Source organism: Cuculus canorus, chromosome 6 (genome assembly GCF_017976375.1).
Source record: "Cuculus canorus isolate bCucCan1 chromosome 6, bCucCan1.pri, whole genome shotgun sequence".
Lineage (NCBI taxonomy): Eukaryota > Metazoa > Chordata > Aves > Cuculiformes > Cuculidae > Cuculus > Cuculus canorus.
In genome coordinates, this window is record NC_071406.1 from 10,366,164 (window position 1) to 10,385,649 (window position 19,486).

At 46.8% G+C, this 19,486-nt stretch overlaps 1 protein-coding gene across 1 annotated transcript; it reads left to right on the forward strand.

Annotated features, from left to right (window-relative positions):
• The first annotated feature begins 13,921 nt into the window (after window positions 1-13,921).
• On the forward strand, window positions 13,922-19,436 carry TMEM37 (transmembrane protein 37). The gene is made up of 2 exons (XM_009571517.2): window positions 13,922-14,357; window positions 15,372-19,436. Exons 1-2 carry the CDS (start codon window positions 14,337-14,339, stop codon window positions 15,942-15,944), a joined length of 594 nt encoding a protein of 197 aa, XP_009569812.2. The 5' UTR covers window positions 13,922-14,336; the 3' UTR covers window positions 15,945-19,436.
• Window positions 19,437-19,486: the final 50 nt, after the last annotated feature.

A 19,486-nucleotide genomic window follows, 5' to 3' on the forward strand; every position in this document is an offset into this window, starting at 1 on the left:
GGGAGTGTTTGACAGCCGAGTAAGGCACAAGGCGACCTCTCCAGTCATTGTGCCGCTAGAGGGGGCTCTGTCATCTGTTTCTCGCAATGCAGACTTTTGTCCAAGCCAAACCCGTCATGTGTGATACTACTTTCCCTCCTTTCCCATGTAGATAAATGGCAACTCACAAAAGCTGGAGCACCACAACGATAATTGTGAAGAGGCTAAGTCTAATGCTGTGTATGCCAACAACAATATGCTTGATATTTGTTGCCTGGGCCTTTGAGAGACTTAGTCAACAATTGTCAAATCGTTGACTAATTAAACGGTTCCTGGAGATGTTATTCCCCACCAGCAATGTTAGGGTTCTGGAAAGAAGGCAAATACTCAGCAGCTGGATGCAAAACCTTCCCTGTGAAAGAAAAGATTCTACAGAGTAGTTGATGCCATTGATACTGTATTGCTGTTAACACTACGTACTGGTGTGGCCTTGTACTGAGGCTGCAGTGAGGGGTGAATCAAGAGTAAACTGGCTTAAGCTTACACGGCTGTTCAAATAAGAAGACTTGCAATGACCATCAGCACAAGTTCTATACAAAATCTACAGTTGTGACCATCTCTAGCTGGCTTTTACCTGTTTTGGTCTGTCTGGTGTCGTCTGTTGGAGCTGCTGATGCTAGAAAGAGAGGCTTTGCTTTTAAAATGTGATGCTAAACTATTCAAGCATAGAGCATGTGAGAATGAAGTGGCAGCCTTACACAGGAATGAGGTATTCTAATTCCTGCTGTGCTGGTTAGCATCTGAACAGGTGAGGACCTCAAATCCAACTGTCTCCAGATGAGCAGTTGATTTGTAGGAACACATAGGGATGAAATATATTACATTTCTGTCTAGGGAAATACATAGTTCTGTACCAGGTTACACAGGCTTTCCTGTGTGCATTATCTAGCGTGTATTTTTGTGTGCCACTGGTAAGAGAGGGAGGCGATTTTCACTTTGCATGCTTTGAAAAATTATAACTCTCCCCTTTGCTACTTTAAATGGGGGATGGTCTTCGAGCTGCTTGTTCACACTTTAAAATGTGTTAGGATAAAGAAGATCCCTCTTCTCACAAGGAAAATGTTGCCTGTTCTTGTTCTTCACCATTGTTCCAGGTAAGTCCTATAACCACCTGAGGGTTTTGCCTCCTTTCGTATCCTCTTTTAGTTATTTGAGGTTTTTAATTACATTTACCTTGCAAAAGAGGGGTAAGGGCAGATGTTCAGCTTAAGAGACAATTTTAGCTCTTTGCTAGCCGTAAATTCCACAGCCAGCTTTGTCTTCACAGCTGTATTTTGTGAAGCTGGTTGGCCCTGGAGGATTCTGCCAGCCTGTAGCAGTGTAGCTCATATTGGCAAATGCTTCCACTTCTGCTCTTGTTTGCTGGAAGCTGATGTACTGGGAGCATGCCATGCTTTACTAATGTGCTTTCTGTCAAAACAGGTGTTATCAGAATTTTTGATGGCTGAAGCAATGGAATTGGGTTCTGTCTAAAGAGTGGCTGGAGTAACAATTTCTATATCTTAGCCCTCACTGGAATTTGTTTCCCCTGTGTTACACTGCTCTCCTTTCTCATACCTGTCTGGCATTAGGAAAATACTGGTGCGTACACAGTGCTTATCCCAGAGAAAGCATGATCTTGGCCAGGCTTTTATACGTTGCCTTGTAGTTATAAATAATGCAATTTGCCAGTCTATACAAGCGCCTGAGAACTCTGTTGTAGATGTCTTTATTTGGGTACTTCATTTTTACGATAGTAACAGTGTCTTACTGCTTGCAGCTTCACCTTTCTTGGGAAAGTGCCGTCTGTGATCTTGCCATTTAGCTTGCCCTTTGGCAACCTTTGAATCTACACTTTGGCAACCAACTGCATCTCAGGAGTAAACTGAAAAATTCAAATTGTGGAAGTTACAGCTATGCAGTAAGAGACTGCACAAAAAAAGGCAGTGAGGATGAAACAAAGGCACGCATGTCTGGGCACAGTGTTTGTGACGAGAAGCAGCAACACAGAAGCTGGCTGCACAGTGGTTAACTGTGGGTACTGCCACTGCAGGGGGAGGGCTGAAAAAGGCTGAACCAAGTTAGGGGCTGGTTGTTTAGCAGCAGGGTGAATGTCTGTAAATGCATGAGATGTTTGGCTGTCAAACTGTTGCTGACTTACTGACTGCATATTGCTTGCTGGCGTGGAGGAACAGACTCTTGGCTTGCATAAATCAAACTTCTGCAGCGGTGATGCTGGGGCATTGGTGGTTTAAAGACACCTACAAACAGATTTGTAGGCAGAGGTAATTGCTTTTATTAAACTAATAAAGTGAATTAGCTTTATTAAACTAATAAAGTGAACTAATAATAGAGAACCATTAAGGTATAGAGCCTTGAGCTCTGAAACTGCAGCAGCAAGCCTCAAACCAAAATATAACTTCAGAACCATTGCTCTGTCTGCAACAAGGCATTCTTGATGGAAGAACAGATGCTTTTGATGCCTGGGCAAGGCTGCAGAACAGAGGATTGTTCTGACATGCGTTCAGGGAGTTGCTGCTATTTCCTCTGTATTAGATCAAAGAAAGGCCATCAACATCCTGATCCTCGCAGTGCTTGACGTGGGCTGAAACAAGCCCAACACACAGGTCAGAGGCCAGCTGGCACACACACCCTTGGGTCTGTTTTGCTGAGTTTGCAAAGTGTGCAGGATGGAATCTGGACTTTGGATATGGCAATAATAAATGTTAACTTGCATCTGTGATAAGACAGTTCCTTCTATTGCACTTCTGCTATTAGTTCTTACACAGAGAAACTAGTTAATTGGCTCCCAGTGCAATTAGAGATAAGCTGGACAGGGGAGATTGTTTTCCTTGGAGGATTTTTCGTAGGTTTTGCTTGCTCTTACCAAACATATGTGAAGGTGCAACATCCCTAGCACAGATTTAACGGATCTTTACTGGTGTGCTGCTTAAGGCCCAAAACAGACTTTTCAGCCCTGCAAAGTTAAGTTTTCTGGTTGACTAAAAAGCACTACGAGGCTGCGTGAAGTGGGCAACAGCCTTTCTGTCAAAATTCCTCAGTTCTCATCTGGACTGATCTTGTTTCACAATGCAAGTATTTTAACCTTTGAACTTATTTGACCCCGATGATACTGCTAAAAATAAGTGACAATTGTCTTTGCTGTTGTTTAAAATATTTGCTCTGCTCCCTGAGAGTTCAGAGCAAACAATATTGGGCAATACCACTTTGGGGTGACTGGACATCTGAGCCATCTTGTGGGACTGGTGGGAAATGAAAAAGAAAATGCATTTTGGCTGGGATCAGTTTCTATAGCCAGCTGAATATAAGCCAGCAGTGTGCCCAGGAGGCCAAGAAGGCCAATGGCATCTTGGCCTGTATCAGAAACAGCGTGGCCAGCAGGTCCAGGGAAGTGATTGTTGTTCCCTTGTACTTGGCATTGGTAAGGCTGCACCTCAAATCCTATGCTCAGTTTTGGGCCCCTGATTACAAGAAGGACATTGAGGTGCTGGGGCATGTGTAGAGAAGGGCAACGCAGCTGGTGAAGGATCTGGAGATCAAACCTGATGAGAGGCGGCTGAGGGAACTGGGGTTGTTTAGTCTGGAGAAGAGGAGGCTGAGAGAAGACCTTATCACATTCTACAACCAGCCAAAAGGAGGTTTTAGCGAGGTGGGCAGGTGCAGTTGGACTCAATCTCAAAGGTCTTTTCTAACCAAAAGATTCTATGGTTATAAATACCACTGCTGTCACCCAAAAATGGTTATGCGGTCTTCCAAGCTGTCATCTCTTACAATCATCGTGCCATCTGGTGTAGTTTCAGAGTGATCTTTTGCTACCTGAAGATGTACAGAATTGTTCCCAAAATCACTGAATACATCTTGCCTCTGGTGTTTGAAAACCTTTCTGTACTTTAGACTGTCTAGACTAATGGAGAGGCCATTAAAAAATACAGTATCGTTAATGAGCATGGGCCTGGGGAGGAACAGCTGGTCGAAATTCCTGGAGCTTGTTAAGCTTGTGAAAGAGGTGATAAGATAAACTGCCTGGAAGCAGAATGAGTGGCTCAATGTATCCCTTCCAATGCTTATGTTAGCAAGAATTACTTTAGCTTTAAGTACTGCCACCGCAATCAGAAGCTCTTTTGTCCCACGGGATAGAGTTAATTTTCTTCAGCTTCTCGTGCTGGCCTGCCAGGGAGGAGTGGAGAGTGCACTGGGATCTGGGATAGCTGAGCCAGGCCAGCCAAGGTGGTATTTGATACCATGTACATCCTACACTGTGTATAAACTGAGAATCTCAGGACTCTGCTGACACCTTGCTCAGGAATAGCTGGGCATTGTTTTCCAGGTGGTGAGCAGCTGCACTCTGCCTTACTGGCTTTGTATATTCTCTTATTGTTAAGTGTTATTATTTTTCTCTTCCTTTGCTGTTCTACTAAAATGTCCTTATCCCAAGCCACGAGTTTTACCTTTTTCTTTCCAATTCTTCTCCCCATCCCACCACAGGGTCGTAGGAAGAAGCGAGCAAGCAGCCACATGGTACTTAGTTGCCAGTTGGTGTTAAACCATGACAGTCTTTTTTGGTGCACAATGTGGGGCTCAGAGGGTTGAGATAATGACAGATCTGACCAGAGTGTGTTAATACAAATTTGTTATAAGCATTCATTTTGTTAGTTGAATAGTTGCTGGTCACAGTGTTGTATTATTTGTTCACAGGGTTGTGTTATATTAAATCCTCACAGGCAGTGTATATTCCCTGTGGTGCTGTTTATAGTGTCTGAGAGAGGGATCAGGATCATAATTTTGCTATACTGTGTAATAATGGTTTATTATACAGAAACATCACTGGTCATGAGGTTAAGCTGGTATTTGCATGTGGCATTAATGTCATGTCTGTGCCTCAGGTGGCATCTCTGGGAATTTATTAATAATCACTCCCAGTCTCTGGGGAGGATAGAGGTGGATACTTTCCCCCTGCTCTTTCACCTTCCCATTCATCTTCAGGAGTGTTACAATACCTCTTGAGAAGTTTTGATACCCTTGGGATGTTCAAGTCATCATGCTTTTATCGCTGTGTCTCCTGAATATGTTTCAGGTCTTGTTTAGGGCTACGGTCATGAAACTGTCTCAAGAGTTCTAGGAATTCAATGATAAGTTCTGCTCCATGCCTGTATGGACCAGTATCTCGGCTACTAGGAGTAAGCATTCCTCTGCTCAAGAAAGAGGATATAGAGCATACATACTACAAGGCACCCTGTGGTTTTACCTGTGTGACTGTGGAGAGGACATGAGGAAGTGGTACTAAAAACCTGCCTTGATCCTAGAGACGCAGGCACATGAGTTGCAAGGAAAAACAAACACAGAAGGGGATTCTTCCAGAAAAAAATGCCACACCAGCTTCTAGGGGGCAGTTTGCCAGAGCTGACCTTACTTCTGCTCTTCATAGAGGGAGTTCTGATTCATATTTAGAAGTGAGTAACTATGACCGGGATTAGAAGGGCTCTGCCTCCAGCCACCTGGAGGAAGAGTATAATCCAGTTTATTGGACTGTGTGGATAAAGTGTTCCAAGGGGCAGAACACATCTGTAGTTCTGGAGTGATGGAGATCCCACCAGCTAGCTGTATTGGAAGCTATAGTGAGTCTGACTGGAAATGAGTGCCAAAAGCACCCCACTGGGACTGTGCCAGAGTCACTGTGCCTATTTGGCATAGACTACCTCAGGAGAGGGTATTTCAAGGACCCAAAAGGGTACCACTGGGATTTCCACTTGGAGACAGAGGAAATTAAACAGCTGTCTGCCTTGCCTGGTCTCTTGGAGGGCTCTTCTGTTGTGGAGTTGCTGGGGGTTGAAGAATAACAGGTGCTGATCACCACCACAATGGTGCATCAGCAGCAATCTTACACCAACTGAGACTCTCCGATTCCTATTCATAAGCTGATTCATCAACTGGAGAGCCAAGGAATGATCAGCAAGACTCGGTCACCCTTTAATAGCCAGGTGGCCAGTGTGAAAATCTAACGGAGAGCAGAGACGGACAGTAGACTATCATGGCTTGAATGAATTCACACCATGTCTGAGTGCTGCCATGCAGGACATGTTGGAACTTCAACATGAAGCAGAGTCAGAGGCAGCCAAGTGTTGTGCTACAATTGGCATTGCTAATATGTTTTTATGATCCTCTTGGGCAGCAGAGTGCAGGGCACAGTTTGCTTACACTTGGAGGGTCATCCAGTACACCTGGATTTGAGTGCCCTAGGGGTGGAAACAGCCCTACCATTTCTCATGGACTGATCCAGACTGCACTGGAATAGGGTGAAGCTCCAGAACACCTGCAGTACATTGACAACATCATTGTATGGGGAAACACAGTAGAAGACATTTTTGAGAAAGCGGAGAATATAGTTCAAATCCTTCTGAAAGCCGGTTTTGCCTTAAAATGAAGCAAGGTCAAAGGACCTGCGCAGGAGATCCAGTTTTTAGGGGGAAAAAAAAATAGCAGCTATGTCCTCACCAACCACCAAAAAAGAAACACAAGCTTTTTTAGGTGTTGTGTGGGTTTGGATATTCCAAATCACAGTCTAACGGTAAACTGTCTCTATGAAGTGACCCAGAAGAAGTATGATTTTAAATGAAGCCAGAACAACCACAAGCCTTTGAAGAAACTAAACAGGAAATAGTTGATGCAGCAGCCCTTGGGCCAGTCCAGGCAGGACAAGATGTTGAAAATGTGCACTCCTCCACAGCTGGGGAGAATGGACTCCACCACCTGGAGTCCCTGGCAGAAAGCACCAGGGGCGACTTGAGGCTGACACTTAGAGTTTTGAAGTCAGGGAGACGGAGGATCTAAGGCCTCCAAAGAGATATCGGCAGTACGTGGAGAAGTTTGAGCTGCTTCAGAAGTGGTTAGTAGTGAAGCACAGCTCCTCTTAGCACCCTGACTGCTGGTCCTGGGCTGGACATTCAAAGGAAGGGTCCCCTCTATGCATCGTGCCACTGATGGAGTAAGCTAATCACACAATGGGCTTAAATAGGAAACTCCAATTGCCCAGGAATTTTGGAAGTGATGACGGACTAGCCGGAAAGTAAACATTTCAGAATATTGCAGAGGAGATGATGTGTTCAGAAGAGGCCCCACTGCATAATGAACTACCAGAAAATGAGAAGCTATACGCTCTGCTGACCAATGGGTCCTGTCACATCGTGGGAAACATCGAAGGTGGAAGGCTGCTCTATGGAGTCCTATACAACGTGCAGCAGAAGCTGCTGAACGAGAAGGTGAATCAAGTCAATTTGCAGAAGTGAAAGCCCTCCAGATGGCTGATGGAGAAAAATGGGCAGTGCTCTATCTCTGTTCTGACTCGTGGATGGTGGCAAGTGCCTTGGTGGGGGTGGCTACAGCAATGGAAGCAGAGCAACCAGCAGGGTAGGGGTAAAACTGTCTGAGCTGCCAGGTTGTGGCAGGGTAGTACTGATCGGCTAGAGAATCTCGATGTAAAAGTACGTCAGGTAGATGCCCACATACCCAAGAGCTGGGCCACTGAAGAACATCAAAGCAACCAGCAGGTGGATGAGGTTGCTAAGCTTGAAGAGATTCAGGTGAATCTGGACTGGGAGCATAAAAGTGAATTATTTTTAGCTCGGTGGGCCCATGACGCTTCAGGCCACCAAGGAAGAGACACAACATATAGATGGGCTCATGATCAAGAGGTGGATCATTGACACCGCTGCAGAGGTTATCCATGAATGTGAAATGTTCTGCAGTCAAGAAGGAAATTTGATTTTTGTGTGAGAATAGGCAGTGTAAGATGTTAAGTGCCAAATAACCCTGTCACTCTCTGTCACTACTACAGCTGCTATGTGCCATATCAATGGTATTACGGTAAGAATCACCCACATTAATGAATAATGAACTTTGATAAACTGGCCAAAATGCAGCAGTGATGGCACCAGAACTAGCTTCAGCAGCCAGTGCCCAGCAGCCTCCTTGAAATGGACATCTTCAGCTCACAGACCATGGGCTGCACCAGATATGTCAGATGCGAGCTCCAGATGCAGCATGCAACAATCCATCACCACCCACACCACCCCTCCTGCCTTGAAAGACTGTTATGACAGGTGGAGCCCAAAGTCATGGACTAAATGAACTCAACAGGCATTGCAGAAGGACGGCCCATGGACTAAAGGAATGATGTCTGTATGTGAATGTGTCAAAGACAGGAAAAGTGGTGGTGATTAATTGAAAAGTGTAGAATCTGGGCATGACATAGATGGCATAGGGGGTGGATACTGTCCTGGATTTAGCTGGGATAGAGTTTATTTTCTTCAACTTCTCATGCTGGCCTGCCAAGGAGAGAGTGGGGACTGCATGGGAAGCTGGAGGAGGACACAGCTGGGACAGCAGACCCAGGGTGGCCAAGGCCACATTTGATACCATGTAATGTCCTGCTTAGTGCATAGACTGGGAGATCACTGCTTGGGAATGGGCTGGGCATTGGTTTCCAGGTGGTGAGCAACTGCACTGTGCATTACTTTGTATATTCTTTTATTTTTAATGTTGTTGTTATTTTTCTCTTCCTTTGCTGTTCTATTAAGCTGTCTTTGTCCCAACCCGTGAGTTTTAGCATTTTCTTTCCAATTTTCCTGCTCATTCCACCACAGGACAGGGGAAGGAGCAAGCAAGCAGCTGTGTGTACTTAGTTGCCAGCTGGGACTAAACCGCAATGTTCTTTATCGTTATGTAAAAGAGCCCAAAGCCCTGGCACATTGGGATATTGTGCACAGTCAGTTCTAAGCCGGGAGCTTGCCCTGTTTGCAGATCCAGATTGCTTTGGTCAGGTGATTCCACACCTTGGAAAGAAGGCAAATGACATTAGTTGGCTGACACAGCCAGGGACACATTTTGTCTCTGCCAACGTGTACAAGACACCAACTTGTACCATGCTCCCCAAAAGGCTGAGATGGTGGTATGCCATCTCCTAGCAAACACCGCTCATTTGAGTAAGTTCTGAATCTAAAAGGTGCACTTGCCAGTTTAAAGTACTTGTTATTTTTAAATCTGAATATTTAGCCTCATTGTTCTGTGGTTTTACTAAGAGAAGAAACATACACATGACAGCTGAGAAAATAACAGGATTTCCCCCAGCTAATGTAGTGTTGAAATACAGACCCAAATTTTTCTAGTAGTTCTAAAAGGGGCTAAAGTTTTATCTTCTGTTTTGAATGCATATTTCAAAGCATCTATTTGTCACAATAGATGGATGCAAATACTTCAAGGTAAGTCTTAAGCCAGTGTAACTATTGCCAGAGGTCCCTGAAAAGGCTTGAATCCAACGCAGAACCAGCAATTACCATGCCTAGGGACACTGCAATCAGATGCAAAGGTAGGTCCAGAAACTGATCAGAAGTGAAAAAAAACCCAATTTTTTCAGGATACCAAATGAATTCCTTTAAACCTGTCCTTCTGCTTAAAGTCTCTCTCCCAGTTCTTAGAGTTAGTTGGAGCAGGGGGTAAAGTCACTGTAATGAACTGGCACGTTATAAACATGTTTCTAACCCATCCATGAGTGCCTTAATGCCATTTGATTTGGATGAACAAAAGGATCCCAGACCTCTGCAGCAGCAGGTATTGCCATGTGCAGCAGCTCCCCTGCACACGTCCAGCAGTGGGTGGGAGAGCCGGGAGCCGCAGGGACGTGTGGTGGCCCCTGGCTGGGTGAGCAGTCTGCCTTCCAGTTGAACCAGAGAGGTGTTCAGGCAGGAGGCAAAGTGAACCATCTGGCTCAGGTGCCGTCTCCACTTTACTGGTTAACAGCATCTCTTTTACATGCTAGGACGAGGCTGTCCACTTGGTTACTGCAGACATGGGAGGAAAATCGTGAGCCAAAGCAGTTGTGACAAGGGGTTGGTCTGAGCTGTGCAGGGCATTCATATAACCTAAAACCACCTTATGTCACACATGTTGCCTGGGGCACTATTCACTGAGGGTTTCTATGTTCCCAGAAGCTGCCTGTCTTGAGCAGCTTGTCAGCAACTTGCTGACTTTTTGCCCCATTCCAGAAGTTCTGTTTCGGTACAGCTAGGTTGAATCCAGCTGGAGCCACATGCAGCTTCTTCAGTTTGGGTTTTTAATCTACTGCTAGGAAAAAAAAACCTGTCAGAGGACAGTGACGTGAGACAGCTAGCCCCTTCCTCATTACATTTTCTATGCCACCGAGACTGGGGGAAGATACAAAGAAAATCATATTCCACTTCACGCAGGCCTTGAGCACCTCCCAAAGTCTCGGTCTGCAAGATGCTGAAGATCTATTTGTCTCCAAAATCAGGTCAACTTCCGTCTGGAAAGCCACCTTGAAACAGGGATCTGATAAAAATGAGGGTTTAATTGCGTAGCCAGATGAGTTGTGATGCGATCAGATGTGATCAGAAAGAATTCCGTTCAACACACAAATGCATTTCCAGAAGTAAGCAACTTTGAGATTTGATAAACCTGGACTGGTGGTGACTCAGTCGTTTGTTCTGCTTTACCTCAAACTGAAATACTTCATCTGATAACTGTTCCCTAAGCCCCAGGTGACTCTCCAACTTCAGTCCTGAACCTTCTCTGAGCTTCTGAAAAGCTGGAACAGATTCTTCAGTGCTAAAATTCTTACGTTTTTAAAAGAACCACATGAAACTATTTCTATGTTTCACAACAGTCTCTGGTAATTTCCATTATTTATGAACACATTTCCTTGAAAACTTTCTCCCCAGGGATAGGATGTTAAATACCCACTTAAACAATAGAGAAAAGGGACTTTCTAAATAAAATAATGAAACTGGCGATATACCAAGAACTCTGAATTAACACAGCTGAACCAAAAATACATCTGAAGTGCTTCAAAGGTCAGTTACCATGTTGTTATGATGTAGGTAACATTTTTCAGGCAAAAAGCCCGACATATTTTTCCTTTTAAAGTACTGAGCTTTTTATTGTAAAACACTGCTTTCACATAGAATTTTCCAAAATAATAATCATCTTGAGGCATTTTTCCACAATTTGTCTTTTCTTCAATCAATTATGTTATGTTAAATTAAAAAGATAGAAAATATATTTGGCTTGTTTTGTTATGGGACAGTGAAAATAAACTCGTTTTTCCATTTAAAAGAGGTGCACAATTCTAACAGACTTCATAAATCCAGGCATCTTTACCAGAAGGTGTCTCCAGCCAAGCAACAGTGGAAACAAAGAGCTCATCCACTGTCGGTATCTGGTTGATTAACACAATGGTTATGACTCTGTGATTTAGTAAAGAGTGAATCTGAAAGTATCCATTAAATTCTGACATTAATTACAGGTCAAGTTTAATTCTGGTTTATCTTTTATATTTGGGACAACTAAGTTATCTACAAAATATTAAAGCAACTATATTTGCTGCAAAATTACTATCCCCAAACCATCCTTTTCCATGCTTGGCAGATAACTGTGTATCTGCTAAAGGATCCAAGTATGACAGGGAGCAGTTTTGGTTTCAAAAGTAACCACTTTTAAGTTCCTCATTCTATGAAGCTTTTTATGCACGTGTTTACTCATGTGAGCCTTACCACAGGCTTTTACAGGCAAAAAAAAAAAATTATCTCGTTCAGCAGGATACATCTCACTTTCAAAAGTCACGTTTTTCAAATCGCTGAGGCCGTGAGGATGACTCACACATTTTAAAGGCAGATGGATGTTTAATAATTTTGCTAATTGGGGGCCAAATTGCCTAATGCTTTGCAGGACTGAGCCTATGTTACAGAAAGCGTAAGTCATGTGAGGTTTTTGCCAGATAAGAGCTGGTGTATTTTGTCTGGCCCGAGCCTACGTTTGCTTAGCGCGGTGCAAGCAGCGCTTGTTCAGTTTGTGCAGCAAATGAGAAAACAAGACCCGCTTGTGCTTTTTGAGCCAAAAACACATAAATATTATTAAATTTGGAACTTAGAAGTGGAAGGGTGTAACAGCAAATGCCTGTGATCAGTCTGAATGCTGTGAGACAGAAATACTGTGTAACCCATGGAATAAATAGCCCTGGATGTTCATTATAGTATTCTATCATCTGAGAAACCTAAAACGAAAAGAATGTGGCAAGCATCAAGTTTGTGAGTTTGGATAATGTGTTCAGAAAAAAAATAAATGCTGCAGACCACAAAACCAGAAAAGAAGTATTAACAACAGATCTTGCAAAAATTTGCCATGTGTTGCAAAAGTGGAAAATCCCAATTCAGTGTTTGATAGAAATATAAACATAATATATGCGACTTTGAAGGCAAACAATTAAGCAAAAGACTTTGCAGAAGGAGAGAAAGAAAAAGGTCAGAATTTATTGTTAAAATCATAGAATCATAGAATAGTTTGGGTTGGAAGGGACCTTAAAGATCATCTAGTCCCAACCTCACTGCCACGGGCAGGGACATCCCACTGGCTCAGGCTGCCCAAGGCCCCATCAACCTGGCCTTGAACACCTCCAGGGATGGGGCAGCCACAGCTTCCCTGGGCAACCTGTGCCAGTGCCTCACCACTCTCATGGTGAAGAAATTCTTCCTTATATCAAGACTAAATCTGCTTCTCTCCTGTTTTTAAGTAACTGTTTTATTCAGAACACTCACTCTTCTCCAGAAAAAAAATACAAAAAGCAGTGTTGCAAGAAAACATCCCCAGCCAAATTGTAGCAGGTATGGATATCTATGAATTTTTAAAGGAAAAATGGAAAGCCCTTGTAACACTCCCTAGAGATGAAAACAATGAGACAATCTGTACAGACAACTGATTAATTCAGAAATGGAAGCTGGACAAAGGATAAAGTCATGATCGTTTCTACTACCCCACGTTGGAGAAGAAGATGGTTCCAACTCCTGTCGGCGCAAAAGGGACTGGTTCAGTTGTGACCCCAGCTACATAGGAGGGAGGCTCAGGAACAAACGACCCATGAATCCATCCCCTGGAGCCTGTGGAGTCACTGCAGACCTCTCCACTGGAATCAAAACCAGAATCTGGCAGTGAAACAAGAGTTTCTGATGACACAGCAAAACTCAGCTTCCTTGGGCTTTTTTTTTTTTTTTAGAACTGTTTATTACCAAAAAATTTAAAGCAATTAGTAATTAATTAGAGTGGCAAAACATGAGCAAGAAAAAGAGCAAGGGCATAAAACTTTCTGAGCAGACGTTTCTGCTGACGGTCCAGGAGCGGTACCTGGGGCTGAGGCTGGTGCAGATAAGGGTGCCAAGGGGAGCCCGTGTCCAGGGGCTTCGGAAACACAAACACCAGGAGCAGATACCGCTGGGGAGCAGGAGGGGGAGGGCAGGACGGGCTGTTACTGCGCCCACGGGCCTCTCTGCGGGTGGGTACGGGCACGGGGGGATGCGCCGGGACCCCGTGTCACACCCGCCTCGAAGAAGCTCGGGGAGGGGAGCAAAGAAACTCGTGGGGGAGCAGAGCAGCTGCGGGGGAGAAGCAGCTCGTGGGGAGGAGAGCAGCTCAGTGAGGAGCAGCCCCGGGAGGGCAGCAGAGCAACCTCGGGGGAAGCAGCTCGTGAGGAGCAGAGCACCCCTGGACGGAACCAGTCCCAGGGAGGAGTGGAGCAGCCCCGGGGGCGGAACAGAGAAGCTCGGGGAGGAGCAGCCTGGGTGGCAGCAGCCCCGCGGGGAGCTGAGGAGCTCGGGGAATAGCGGAGCAGCCCCGGGGAGAAGCAGAACAGCCCTTAGAGGGGCAGAGCAGCTGGTAGGGATAGCAAAGAAGCTCGAGGAGGGGCAGCCGGAGTGGCAGCAGACCCGGAGGGAGCAGAGCAGCCCTTGGAGGGGCAGAGCAGCCCCAGGGGAGGGGACAGAGAAGCTTGGGGGTGGGGAGCAGCCTGAGTGGCAGCAGCCCTGGGGATAGCTGAGCAGCCCTGGGGGGAAGCAGAACAGCCCTTGGAGGGTCAGAGCAGCCCTGGGGAGGAGCAGAGAGCTCGAGGAAAAGCAAAGCAGCCCCGAGGGGAGCAGAGCAGCCCCGAGAGGAACAGTCCCGAGGAGCAGCCCGGAGGAAAGCAGTGCCGGAGGGAAGCAGAGAAGCTCCGTAGAGAGCAGCCTGGGTGGCAGCAGCCCCGCGGGGGAGCGGAGCGGCGCCGGGGGGAGCAGAGACGCTCGGTGGAGAGCATCCCCGCGGGCAGCAGAGCCGCGCGGCTCCGCCCGCCGGCCGGCGCTGACTCAGCCGGGGAGGCCGGAGGGCGCCCCTGCCCCGCGGGCGTGGCTGCTGCCCGCCGCCCTCCGGGGCGATAAAAAGGGGCTGCCGAAGCTCGCCAGAGCCTCTCGGCGCTGCCGGCAGCGATGACCGCCCTCGGGGCGCAGGTACGTGCGCGCCCATCGTCCCGCCACGGGGCTGCAGCCGTTCTCCCCGCCGCCTACTCGGGGCTTGGCTTGGGATTAAACTTCAGGCGGTGTCGGAGGGGTTTTAGGATGGGGAGGAGGGCGCATTGCGGAGAGCCCCCAGCCCGGGGAAGGTGGTCCTGCGGGGCGAGGAGCCGGAGAGCCGTGCTGGGAGCGGGTGGCTCCTCCAGCCCTGCCCCAGCCGCGCGGATCCTGCTCAGCCCGGAGCCTTCGCCATCCCGAACCCGGTCCTTGACGTGGAGGCATTGTTGGTGCAGCCGAGGAACCGGGAAAGTTTCACCCACCCTTCCTTTCCCCTTGGCACAGCCTGTAACCGCCCTGCCTTCCCCCGCGAGAAGGGGGGAGGTTTAGAAGCACAGAGTCGTAGAATGGTTTGGGTTGGAAGGGACCTTAAAGATCATCCGGATCGCTTCGGAGTCCGCCTGTATCAGTTCATGTCCCGAGCTGCTGTCTCTATGGTTATGTAGAACATCTAAAGCACTGAATAGACATCTCAGACCACAGGTGGGTGAGTGACCGAGGAGTGCTGCGGGTCTGACTCCTGTGAGCTCCACGATGTGGGGCTTTGCCTAGTGAGGAGAGCAGCACCTTCAGTTTTCTGTCGTGCGCTGTCAATGTTTGTATTTTATTGAAACTATAGATTCAGATCTGTTATTGTCAGTGATCTGTCCCGGCTCACGGCAGAGGGGTTGGAACTAGATGATCTTTAAGGTCCCTTCTAACCCAAACTATTCTATGATTCTATGAATAGTTCTTCACCATCTCTCCTAAGGGTTTCATCCTCCTGCGTAGAATGGTTTGGGTTGGAAGGCACCTGGAATATCATCCAGATCATTTCAAAATCCCAAGGCCGCTGATTTGCACAAGCTGACTTCAAATGCTGGAATCCCCCAGCTTTGTCCCCCTGGATTCATTTCACCCTAAAGTAATGCTGCTAACTCAGGAATTCTTTCTCTTTTCCCGCTCTGTTTTAAGGCGCAAAGGCTGCTGGCACAGCGTAGGCCACAGAAATCCTTCTTTGAGACGCTCATCAGGAGCCTGATCATCTTGTGTGTGGCGATAGCGGTGGTCTTGTCGTCCATCTCCATCTGTGATGGGCGCTGGCTCTTCGCGAAGGGGCAGCTCTTTGGACTGTGGCATTTCTGCACCATTGGCAACAGTAGCATCCTGAAGTGCGTCACGGACCTCAGCCTGGCCCAGGTGGAGGGGCTCAGTGTAGGGGTGATCCCCATAAGAAGCCTGGTGTCCTTTGCTGTTGTGGTTGCCATATTCGGCCTGGAGCTGCTGATGGTGTCCCAAGTCTGCGAGGATGCCAACGCAAGGCGGAAATGGTCAATGGGTTCGATTCTCATCCTTGTCTCATTTTTGCTGTCGGCTACTGGGGTTCTGAGCTTCTCCATCCTTGTGAAAGATCACCTCAGCTTCACAGGCTTCACGCTGACGTACTGGTGTGAGTTCATTGCTGCCTTTCTCTTCTTCCTTAACGGGATCAGTGGACTTCACATCAATAGCCTTACGCACCCCAGGAACAGGGTAGGCAAAATCTAAGTGCAAAGGGTGTACCTCTGCCTTTATGTAATCAGCTTTGCCAATTAGACTGGAAAAAAGGGAGTCTAATGAAGTTTGAAAAGGACACCAGGACACCGTGACTTAAATTGTGTGCAAGGAGGGGAAGCATGAGTCAGTCTTGATTCCTGTAGAAGACATACCCACCCAGTGGTCAGCATAAAGAGCTGCGCAACGCGAACAAAGTAGAGACTTGAGACTGGCTGCCACTGAAATGTGTTTTTCTGGAGAAGTGGATTAAAGAAGAGGGTATGCCATTAAATGGGTGACTGTGAGCTACGCATAAGCTCAGTTTTGAGGCTTACACAAAGCCTGTACTCCTGTGGGTTTGGTGTTGCTGGGCTTTTCCCCGTACTTTGGAGCCTGTGAAGAGTGATGTAACTGTGGTGTGTCGTAGGGCTTTGCTCTGTCTCAGGGACAGATGATTTGTACCTGGCCATGCTCACTGGCATGGAGTACTGAAATTCCTTACTGGATCTCACTCTTCTGTTTCCCTTTAAAAAGAGAAGGCACACAGGTCTTGATCCGGTCACCCATTCTGTTTCCTGCTGGCACACTCTCTGGGCCCATCCTTTCTTCTGTAAGTTATTCTGAGGCTCCTCTGACAGAGGCACAGGGAGATGTAGCTGTCTTGGGGCCAAGGATGGGTGTTGGGTGATGCTGGTGTACAGGGAAGGGTTGTGATGCCTTCTGTGGGTAGCAGTGCATGTTCCTGCACTTTCATGGCACCTACCTGCTGTTGCCTGTCCTCTGCCACCCCTTGCAGGACACGTGCCAATCAGCCACCCAAACTGGCTCCCTCATAGCCCTTGCAAAGTTCTCTGTAATGGGGCATTGCTTGTCCAGGATTCTTTTTTTTGCCTTGTTGGGGCAAGGAGGACAAGGTCTTGCAAGGGTTTTAGGTGGGAATTTTGTCTGGGTGGACCTTGTTGAGACAACTGCACCTTCCAGTGTTTGTTTTGCTTGTCAGAGTTTCCTGGTGAGGCAATGGGAAATCTCATGCTGTTGCCAAGCATGTCCTATAGCATTTCTTCTGGGAGGAGAAAGTTCTAAATCCTCCTGACTAGTCCAAGTATTTTTCATCCCTGGATTAACAGTAGGCCTGGAAGGAGAAGCCACCCATGATTATGTAAGGAGGAGCTGATGGGGCAGCTCTAATCTGTTGCAGCCAGTGGAAATACAGAGACTTGGATGAAATTTTATTAAGGCTGGTCTTCCTCCTGCCAATGCCTAAGTCAAGATCTCTAAAATTGCTGCAGCTTTGAAGTCCCCCATTGTGTCTGGTGCAAAAAGAGAGAAGACTTCAGCAGGAAACCTCAGAGTTTGATTGTCCTACGTGTATCCTCCCTGTCCAACATACAAGCACTCAGTTGTCCACAGATAAAAATGTCTTTCAGCGTATTTCAGGGTTTGTGGTGTAATGTTTGTTTTGTATCTGCTGGTAAAATTGCTTGTATCTTTGTTTTAGGACAAATGTTTCTACATGTTTTCATCTCTGTAGTTTGTATGATAGCTCTTGAGCAAGGCTTTCATTTCCTGTGCAGCCAGTTTAAAACAATTTTTCACCTGAAATAAAAGCATCATAACACAAAGGCCAAGAAGGGCGTGTAGGCGAGCCACAAGTAAACAGCTTTGTGTTTGAAAGCCAAGAGTCGCAAGTCCTCCCTGATCATACAGGCATTTCTGGTCGATGAGAGATTTGACATGAGCTGGCAATGTGTGCTCGCAGCCCAGAAGGCCAGCCGTATCCTGGGCTGCATCAAAAGAAGCATGGCCAGCAGGTCAAGGGACGTGATTCTGCCTCTCTATTCCTCTCTTGTGAGAATTCATCTGGAATACTGTGTCCAGTTCTGGGATCCTCAGTGTAAGAGGGATATGGAGCTGTTGGAACGAGTCCAGAGGAGGGCAACAAAGATGATCGGAGGGCTGGAGCACCTTCCCTACGAGGACAGGCTGAAAGAGTTGGGCTTGTTCAGCCTGGAGAAGAAAAGGCTCAGGAGAGATCTTGTAGTGACCTTCCAGTACCTGAAGGGACTACAGGAAAACTGGAGAGGGGCTATTCATAAAGGCTTGTGGGGATAGGACGAGAGGGAATGGGTATAAACTGGAGAGGGGCAGATTTAGACTGGACATGAGGAAGAGTTTCTTCACCATGAGAGTGGTGAGGCACTGGCATAGGTTGCCCAGGGAAGCTGTGGCTGCCCCATCCCTGGAGGTGTTCAAGGCCAGGTTGGATGGGGCCTTGGGCAGCCTGATCCAGGTTGGATGGGACCTTGGGAAGCCTGATCTAGTGGGTTGTCCCTGCCCATAGCAAAGGGGTTGGAACTAGATCATCTTTAAGGTCCCTTCCAACCCTAACTATACTATCATACTGCTATGATACAGGAGTGCTTGCTGAATGTGCTGCTGTAGACTCACTTGCCTTCATGAGGACAATTTCCATTTCCACTCAGATTTCCATAACTTCTTAGGATAATGCTCCTAAGCGCCTGATTTGTGATGCAGCTCCAGACCAGGCTTGCTCTGGACAGTGCCCATCTTTCTGGTGAGATAATGCATGGAGCTGTACTGCCCAGCAAAGTCCTTAAGAAATGTTTGGGGCTTGGTTAGGGTTTATTGGCCATTTCTTGAGGACAGGGACTTATGCCCTTAACCCACCTCTGGAAAACTGTACTGTGATTGTGCCTGTCTTTGTGAAGGTGCTTTGAATTTGCTGAATTGCACTGTCAAAGATGTTCTAATGATCTGAACTTGCAAATGCTTGTGTGAACAGTGCTATTTGCTTTAGCAGAACTACTTAGTCCAGAAAGAGTCTGCAAGATCCAGTCCCAAACTGTTGCACTTTGGTGTTACCTGATGGTAGAGTGCCTTAACTAACCAATAAATTAGTTACGGTGCCTAGGGGTGCCTGTGCCAGGCAGGACAGTTCTCGTACATGAAGTCAAGGCTGTCCATAGCTTGTCTAGAAACGTGGAGATTAACTACAGAGTGCCTTCGTGGTGACATCCAAAAGTGGAAATCAGTTCTGTATGTACCCTCCCTCATGCTAACGGGAGGCTGTGCCCACAGCCCTTTCCCTGGGGGAAGGCAGCTCTAGGCAGACTGAGTCCCAGGCTGCGCTTCCAGCTCGGGTGAGAGGGAGGAAGGGGACTATTGGCCATTGAGTTCACCCAAGACTTGGTGCAATTGTGACTGATTTTGGGATGCCCTCTGCTAGCTGAAGAAGAGGCCCTTTGTTGGGATTAGTGACTCCTCTAGGGAAAATACTGTCACTTTTTTTCCAGCTGGCTTTGTATAGTACTGCTTGACTTACTAATGCTGGGAGAAGATGGGGTTTGATGGCAGAATACTACAAAACAAGTTCGATTGTCTCAGAGGTGTCCTTATATACAGCAACCTGTGCAGCAGTGGATAACTCTTACTTTCTGAATCCTGCGGAAGTGTCAAGCAATATTCCTGAAGTTTGTTAAATAAATTTCTTTCAAATGAGAACTGTAATTCTCTCATTTTATATTTAGATATTG